Below are 9302 nucleotides of genomic sequence, written 5' to 3'. Positions count from 1 at the left end.
GTTAAGGGACCTGTTATTCAGAATGCTCGGGACCTGGGGGTTTCCGAATAATGGATTTTTCTGTAATTTGGATCTTCATACCTTTAAAGGGATACTGTCATGGGAAAAAAATTTAATAGTTAAAAGTGCTGCTCCAGCAGAATTCTGCACTGAAATCCATTTCTCAAAAGAGCAAACTTTTTTATATATTTAATTTTGAAATCTGACATGGGGCTAGACATATTTTCAGTTTCTCAGCTGCCCCAGTCATGTGATTTGTGCTCTTATAAACTTCAGTCACTCTTTACTGCTGTACTGCAAGTTGGAGTGATATCACTCCCTCCCCCCAGCAGCCTAACAGAACAACGGGAAGGTAACCAGATAACCGTTCCCTAACACAAGATAACAGCTCCCTGGTAAATCCAGGTCCCACTGTGACACATTCAGTTACATTGAGTAGGAGAAACAACAGCCTGCCAGAAAACAGTTCCATCCTAAAGTGCTGGCTCTTTCTGAAATCACATGACCAGGTAAAACGACCTGAGATGCACCTACACACCAATATTGCAACAAAAAAAAAATACACTTGCTGGTTCAGGAATGTAATTTTATATTGTAGAGTAAATTATTTGCAGTGTAATTTAGAAATAAACAATATCATAAAAATCATGACAGAATCGCTTTGTCTACTAAAAAAAAATGTAAACTTTAAAAAATAAACCCAATAGGCTGGCTTTGCTTCCAATATGGATCAATTATATCTTAATTTCAATTACAAGCTACTGTTATTATTACAGAGAAAAAGGAAATCATTTTTAAAAATGTGGATCATTTGAATAAAATGGAGTCTATAGGAGATCGCATCTTTCTGGATAAAAGGTTTCCGGATAATGGATCCCATACCTGTACAAGGAAAGAGTATAGTTTGCTGTACATTAGTGACGAATATGAGCCCTGAACATGTTGTCCTTGGGCAGATCCAGTGCCTCTGGCCTATGAGCTCACACACATTCATTCAGCAATATTTGCCTTTCTTTCTCCTGCTTACTTAATCCCAGTGATTTATGGGCCCCGTCAGCAGCTTCTCATGCTCCTTGAGTTCTACACTTTGCTCTCCTCTGGCCTGAGCCGCGCTCCTCGTAGTGACTGTGGGAATCTCCGACCCTTTCCTGTTCTTGTGAGAGAAAAATGGCTGGGGTATAAATGTCAGGAAGCGGCCGACTTGTTAGAATGAACCTGCCGGAGAGGCAATTGTGAGAGCTAGACAAGGCCCTCTGTATGACCCTATTGTTTCTCCTTATTATGTGAGGGGGAGCGATGGGATACCCTCTGGGGACCTCAGGTTATCTGTCTTACAGACTTTCTTGGCTTTTCTTATTTCCAGGTCATGACAAGATTTCTCTAGTTTGTCAGCTCAGTAATATACGTGAGCACTAGTACTCCATCCATCTTTCCTGGAACTGCAGCCGCTAGCAGGAAAAAAAATACGTTTCTATTCTGTGCACACGAAAAAGAACCCCTCTCATTGTATAAAGGGAAAAGCGCCGTTCATAAATGTATCCGGTACCAGCTATTGCTGGGTCAGCACTTTCAAAAAAAGGTGCAGAAACTTGCTCCACGTCAGTGATCCCCAACCAGTAGCTCGTGAGCAACATGTTGCTCTCCAACCCCTTGGATGTTGCTCTCAGGGTCTTCAAAGCAGGTGATCATTTTTGAAATTCCAAGCTTGAAAGCAAGTTTTAATTGCATAAAAACTATGGATGCACCATATCCACTATTTGGGATTCGGGCAAATCGCCAAATCTTCGTGAAAGATTCGGCCGAATAGCGAACCAAATCCGAATCCTAATTTGCATATGCAAATTCATGCATAATTAGGGGGCAGTAAAGAAAAAAACTGGAAAAAATTCCATGTAATTTCCCAACCTGCCCCTAATTTACATATGAAAATTAGGATTCGGATTTGGTTCGGCGAGACACAAGTATTCGGCCGAATCCTGGATTCGGTGCATCCCTAATAAAAACCAAGTATAACCAGAAGAAGAGCCTCTTGTAGGCTGCCAGTCCACATAGGGGCTACCAAATATCCAATCACAGCCCTTATTTGGCACCCCAAGGGACTATTTCATGCTTATGTTGCTCCCCAACTCTTTTCACATTTGAATGTGGCTCTCGGTTTAAAAAAGTTGGGGACCCCTGATCCACGTCTAGTAACTCAATCAGCTGTTTCCTTTCGAAGAGGTACAGCTGATTGGTTGCTATAGGTTACTAGAACAGTCGCCCCATTTTAACATAAACCCCAAAGTGTATTATGTGTTGGAGGAACACTGAGCGATGCTTTCAGAACCTCAGCCTAATGATTCCATGCCCCTGGTAGAAACATAACAATGAAAAAAAATGTGGTCAGCTCAGGTGGCTTTTTACCCATAGTCCTTATTATATGGTTTATTTGTCTGTATAGGTCTTCTCTGTTTAGTTACATACTCACTAGGTTTATGCTTATTTGTCCTTGGGAAATTGTCCTTGTTCTGTGTATAAATAAAAAAAAAAACACAGCCAGGACCCTAAAGTTTAAATGAACCAGCAGTGGCCCTATTATTATTAAAGGGATACTGTCATGGGAAAACATGTTTTTTCTCAAAACACATCAGTTAATAGTGCTGCTCCAGCAGAATTCTGCACTGAATCCGTTTTTCAAAAGAGCAAACAGATTTTTTTAAATTCAATTTTGAAATCTGACATGGTGCTAGACATATTGTCAGTTTCCCAGCTGCCCAGAGTCACGTGACTTGTGCTTCCAGGATGGAATTACTTTCTGGCAGCCTGTTATCTCTCCTACTTAATTTAACTGAATCACTCTCAGTGGGACATGGCTTTTACTATTGGTGTTGTTCTTATATGTACCAGGGAGCTGTTATCTTGTGTTAGGGAGCTGCTCTGGTTACCTTCCCATCCAGAATCCAGAGATCATTGTCGTAATCACAGTTACAGCTTCAATGTGGTTATGCCATGAAGAATGACTTCTTCTCGTTCCTTTGTTAGACAGGTTTATTAATATCCCCCAAGGGCATCCATAATCTTTCTATGACACACTTATCTTTTACTCTGCCAAGTCGGCCTTTTCAGGCTGCTGGGAGGGGGAGGGGGGGTGATATAACTCCAACTTGCAGTACAGCAGTAAAGAGTGACTGAAGTTTATCAGAGCACAAGTCACATGACTGGGGGCAGCTGAGAAACAGACAATATGTCTAGCCCCATGTCAGATTTCAAAATGGAATATAACAAAATCTGTTTGCTCTTTTGAGAAATGGATTTCACTGCAAAATTCTGCTGGAGCAGCACTATTAACTGATGCGTTTTGAAAAAAATATGTTTTCCCATGACAGTATCCCTTTAACATTTAATAATAATTATTTCACAGCCCTACAGCGGCTTCACTAGGACAGAGGTGGTTGTATTTAAAATACAACCAGCCTCCATGAATTCTGCATAAGAAGTTGTTGCCTCTATTTTCAGACTGCACGGGCCGGGCATTCCAATCTGCACGTATCTCCTTGATCATTCTCTGACTTGTATCTGAGGGGCAGGAGCAGAAAGGGGGCCCGGCCTTAAATCTTGCTTGAGATGTGTTTGGGGAAAAACAAATCCAAGGGTAGGAAGAAGCAAAGGAAAGGTTTCCGGCAACATGTTTTTAAACAAGCTGGCCTGATTTCCTGTTGTGCGAGAGAGAGCTCCTTGTGTGTGTTTTCCCACAAGGCATTTCAATTCACATACCTACCGTGAGTGCTCTCATACGCCACCAGAGGGTGCTCAAGGTTTTTGAATAACATAAGTTCTGTACATTGCGGGATCTCAGTGGTGCAGACATTGGTGAAATCATTTGCAGCTCTTGTGTGAATATTCTATAGTAGTAGGCCTGTCCTGCCTGTTTCTATACATTGGAATATATGGATAGAATATGTATGGACCAGCACTGAATGCATAGAATGCTTGCCTTCAAATGTTGGCTGTCCCAACACATGTGATCTTACTGTTTGAGATCGGGGGAAGCATTTTGTTTGCACTAACAAGTGTAACCTCCGCAGTTGATGGGTCATGGCTGTCTTCAGCCGGCTAGTGGACGAGGTGGTTGGCTGATATTTATGTAAAGCCAATGGTTGCACTTTGAGCTTGAGCTGGAAAGTGAAACTCCTGTGCACTGGGCTGCCTGCTATGGCATTGGCTCCATTTTTCAATGGAAATCCCCTGGGTGTGAGAATCCAGAGATCATTGTCGTAATCACAGTTACAGCTTCAATGTGGTTATGCCATGAAGAATGACTTCTTCTCGTTCCTTTGTTAGACAGGTTTATTAATATCCCCCAAGGGCATCCATAATCTTTCTATGACACACTTATCTTTTACTCTGCCAAGTCGGCCTTTTCAGACCCGGACTGGCAATCTGTGGGTTCTGGCAAATGCCAAAGGGACTGCTATAAGGTGCCATAGACAATCCCTATTTGTTGGGTTGGTGGGGGCTAGGGCCTATTTTAATTCTCAGTCCAGACCTGGGCCTGTTTGTGAGTTTAATTATGATAATAGGAAAATGTCATAGCCAAGCCAAGGTTTTTAAGCATTGGCTGTACCCAGGTCATGTCACACACCTATACAATTACACTTGATATTTAAATATTTGTACCACCTCCCTGATCTCCATGTCTGCTTTACCTTCTCCTCAATCTCCATATTCTCCCTCTTACCTTCCTGATCTCCATACCCGATCTGGCTCCTCCCCTGATCTCCATGCCTTCTCTGGCTCCTCCCCTGATCTCCATGTCCTCCCTGGCTCCTCCCCTGATCTCCATGCCCTCCCTGGCTCCTCCCCTGATCTCCATGCCTTCTCTGGCTCCTCCCCTGATCTCCATGCCCTCTCTGGCTCCTCCCCTGATCTCCATGCCCTCTCTGGCTCCTCTCCTGATCTCCATGCACTCTCTGGCTCCTCCCCTGATCCCCATGCCCTCTCTGGCTCTTCCCTGATCTCCATGCATCTCTTTCTCCTCCCCTGATCTCCATGCCCTCTCTTGCTCCTCCCCTGATCTCCATGCCCTCTCTGGCTCCTCCCCTGATCCTCAAGCCCTCTCTTGCTCCTCCCCTGATTTCCATGCCCTCTCTTGCTCCTCCCCTGATCTCCATGCCCTCCTTACCTTTTCCCTGTTGTCCAAATCTTCCCCGTTGATAAAAAAAAAATGAGACCAATATGTTTCTACATCTGTGAAATAATAATAAGATGATAGTATGGCCTCAGAATAAACATACGCTGCATTTTAATTTGTTTGCCAATTAAACAGGGCCTGCACAGAGAATTCTACACTGTTTAACCTTTAATAAAACTTCCATTTTCTTTTATACACTCCCTGGTGTGCTGCTTGCAGATCAATATTTAGTAAATATTAGCACATGGTTGGTGAGTTTAGGTGCAGAGCACAGTGTTTATTTCTCTGTAAAAAGACAGATCATGTTGTTGGGCAGAACAATCGGCCGGTGCACCTCACAGCACAGTAGATAACGATGCAGAAATCCGCTGCCAAGTCGAGCAGCATGGCAGCTTTACCATTGCTCTATGAATACATGTAATAGCACCGTGTGTTATCATTTCCTATTAAGTAACTACAGTATAAATTAGCCTTGCTAACCCTGGATGCTTTTGTACCCACAGTGCCTTGCTCTATTATGTATTTGCAGCAGTGTTGGGGTTAAACTTAAATCAGGATCAGCACAGCATTGTTTTAAAGCTTTGTTTATGGACACAAACTGCAAACAGGATGCTCCTTTTTCCTGAAATACATGACAAGGCTATCCTCTGTAACCCCCACCCCATCTTGTAGCCCCCCCTTTTTTTTCCCTCCACTGCCACACGACTGGCAGTTTCAGAATTACTGGTGCTCCAACAACTTTTTTTTTTTAAATTGCCACTTATTATTGCTAACTCTTTTGAAGCATGTAGCTGCAGCTACTATTTATACACAATGAACAGGGCACAAATATTGGAATAAATATACAGGTTGGATAAAACATTCTCTTAGTCCTTGTCTTCATAATGCTTTGAAACACCTGCTGGTTAATTTGAGAGGTTTATTCTGGGATATGAGCTTGAAATCTTTATGGCATAGGGGAATTGTCATTATCTCCATCAGATTTGCATATCTAGTCGGAGTTATTTCATGCAGGTGACTGTACGTTCCCCAGGTGCTTCTCCTGGTACTGTATCACCGACTGGAGTCCGTGCCTCTCTCATTACCTATATCCTCTGTTTTATTGCAAGAAGAAAGAGCCGTCATTAGAATAATTGCAGCCTTGAAACAGATTTGCCTTCTGATTAAAGATTTATTAATGGCAAAAAGTCATTCCAGTATGCGGGTATATTTTATTATTTGCCCAGGGCATGCCTTCTGTACATGATCTGCATTGCTTGCCTCATGTGCACCTTTATTCTTGGGAAGCAATGTTGTTATTTATTTATGTATATAAGATATATGAAGTAGGGGGCTCCAAGAATAATAACTCAGCACATTTGGGAAGTGGCCCACGTGCACCACCCTGATCCCTCAGCATAGGGAGCGGACAACCGACAATTCTTTGAAGCAGGCACTCAAAAAGGCAGACTTACACCAGGCAAAGGTTTTCAAAGTGAAAAGTAGTTTATTGTATCCATAGCCTTACGTGTTTCGTGTTAGCAAACACTTAATCATAGGCTAACTATACAGAGACTTTCGTGCAGCAATCAAAAAACAACATCAGTTAAACAAATGAACCAATTTGTAACAGATCAATTAGTGAAAAAATGCACCAATCACTATCCAGGTTTTATATATATAGATAGATAGATAGATAGATAGATAGATATATATATGTGGGTGTGGTTAACAGTTTCACCCTTTTTCTTTCTTTTGGGTGCCATATTGGTACACCTTTTTTGTTAGGAAGTGATATGGTGCCATGTTTGACAATTCACATAGTATGAATGAGGCCACAAACATCCACAGTACTGTGCTGCAACTTTTTTTTTTCCAAATTCCACGCAAAAGTTGTAGCACAATACTGCGGATGTCTGTGGCCTCCTTCATACTATGTGAATTGTCTAATATTTGGCCTTTACGGCGTGACCTAACGAAGGAGGTGAGCCCACTAGATAAGAAGTTAAGCGACATGCTGGGAAAACTGCATAAGATGGTGCCATATTTATACACCCAAAGTGCATAGTAAATAGAATATAATATAAGAAATAGTATAAAAAATTCCATTTTACATTCCATTTTTTTTTGCAGTCCTCTAAAATGTTTTTAGGGGGGCTACCAAACTAACATACTGTGGCAAACTGTATGACAAACCCTCACTAAATGATGCCAGTGCAAATGGGTGTAGAAGTGTTGTGTGCAAACAATAAGAGAGGGTTAAGTGTAACACGTTAAGGAATCTTGTAACATATTTTCTATATTAAGGTCTAGTAAATTTTTCTGTTTGATTCCATGCAGATAAGGAGAGTCTGATCACTGACAGCGGAAAGCTATATGCTCTTGACTTGCTGTTGACTCGGCTAAAATCACACGGCCATCGAGTGCTCATTTACTCCCAGATGACGCGGATGATCGACTTGCTGGAGGTAAAGGGCCTTTATATAGGGGCACTTTATATTGGGAGGCTTTATATAGGGACACATTATATAGGTACGCTTTATATTGGGACGCTTTATATAGGGACACATTATATTGGGATGCTTTATATAGGGACACATTATATAGGGACGCTTTATGTAGGGACACATCATATAGGTACGCTTTATATTGGGATGCTTTATATAGGGACACATTATATAGGGATGCTTTATATGGGGACACATCATATAGGGGCACTTTATATAGGGACACATCATATAGGGACGCTTTATATAGGGGCACATTATATAGGGACACATTGTATAGGGATGCTTTATATAGGGACGCTTTATATAGGGACACTTTATATAGGGACTCTTTATATATAGGAACAATTTATATAGGGCCCCATTATATAGGAACGCTTTATATCTGATGCCTTTATTAATTAACTGTGTGACTCTTCCCCAGGAGTACATGGTGTATAGGAAACACACGTACATGAGGCTTGATGGATCCTCCAAAATTTCAGAAAGGAGAGACATGGTGGCAGATTTCCAGAGCAGGTGAGTGAAGAGTTACTGTTTCTCTGCTTGTCGAATCTGGCTTGTCCAGTGCCTCTTCACATGACTTGCCCTGGGTAAAGGCAGATGTGTAAATGATTTGTATCCCAGGGGCGTGGTGTATGTATGCAATATATAGGGCAGCCCAGTGGCATATTAGTTAGCATTGCTGCCTTGCATTTCTGGGTTCTTGTTATAGATTCCAGCAGTTGAAGCTCTGCAAGGAATGTATATGTTTCCCTGTAGTTGGACTCTAGTGTCTGCAAATGTGACAGCGACCTTAGATTGTAAGCTGCACTGGGGCAGGGACTGATGAGAATGATATATGATCTAAAGCGCTGTGGATTATGGAAGCTCTATATAAAAAAATAGTATAAGAATACTAATAAGGCCTGTGACACACAGAGCATTTTGTCCTACTCGTTGGCAGGCAAAACACCCGTTATTCTGTTGGTGACAGATGGACTTGCCAAACTCTTGCCAGTGCTACTTTGTCAGTTGCTGGACATAATGCCTTGTGCCTTAACACGTGCCAAAGGTCTGCTAGAGAGATTCTCAGTTATTTCTCTATTTGCCTTTAGAACGGACATTTTTGTGTTCCTGCTCAGCACCAGAGCCGGAGGACTGGGAATTAACCTCACAGCTGCTGATACGGTAAGGGCAACCTTGCATGAAAATACTTTTTTAGATGATAGTGTACTCCCTTTTGCTAAAGGGTAACTATCGCGAAAATGAAAATTCTATATAAGCTTTATCATACTGAAATAAGAAACTTTCTAAAGAAATAAAAATTCTGTACCATTTCTGAAATAATCAAATGAATCAAAATAATCAAAGGGGAACTATCGTGAAAATGAAAATTTAATATAAGCTTCCTCATACTGAAGTAAGAAACTTTCTAAATACAATCAATTAAATACAGTATTCTGCATTGTTTCTGAAATAATCAAGTTTATCTTCACTAATTCCTCCATCAGCATCTGTTTCTCTTCATTCTCTTTTCATGCAGCAGTTGGGTGTCAGATGAATGATCCAATATATCTTATAGGGAGATGTAGAAGATGTATTAGAGCTCACTCTATTAAAATCACCAGACATCATGTCTCTCTACATGCAGAATTTGTGCAAAA

The 9302-nt window shown here is 41.4% G+C and overlaps 1 protein-coding gene across 2 annotated transcripts in view; it reads left to right on the top strand.

Annotated features, from left to right (window-relative positions):
* Positions 1-9302, top strand: part of LOC108704444 (chromatin-remodeling ATPase INO80-like) — a 67893-nt gene that overhangs the window by 49008 nt on the left and 9583 nt on the right. For both annotated transcript variants that reach the window (XM_041574364.1, XM_041574365.1), the window contains exons 27-29: positions 7490-7617; positions 8081-8175; positions 8754-8826. In XM_041574364.1, the coding sequence (XP_041430298.1) occupies positions 7490-7617; positions 8081-8175; positions 8754-8826 (296 nt within the window). The remainder of the gene's footprint in view (positions 1-7489; positions 7618-8080; positions 8176-8753; positions 8827-9302) is intronic.

Source organism: Xenopus laevis, chromosome 8S, assembly GCF_017654675.1.
Source record: "Xenopus laevis strain J_2021 chromosome 8S, Xenopus_laevis_v10.1, whole genome shotgun sequence".
Lineage (NCBI taxonomy): Eukaryota > Metazoa > Chordata > Amphibia > Anura > Pipidae > Xenopus > Xenopus laevis.
Note: the sequence above shows the minus strand (reverse complement) of the source record. Positions and strands in the feature narration are given on the sequence as shown.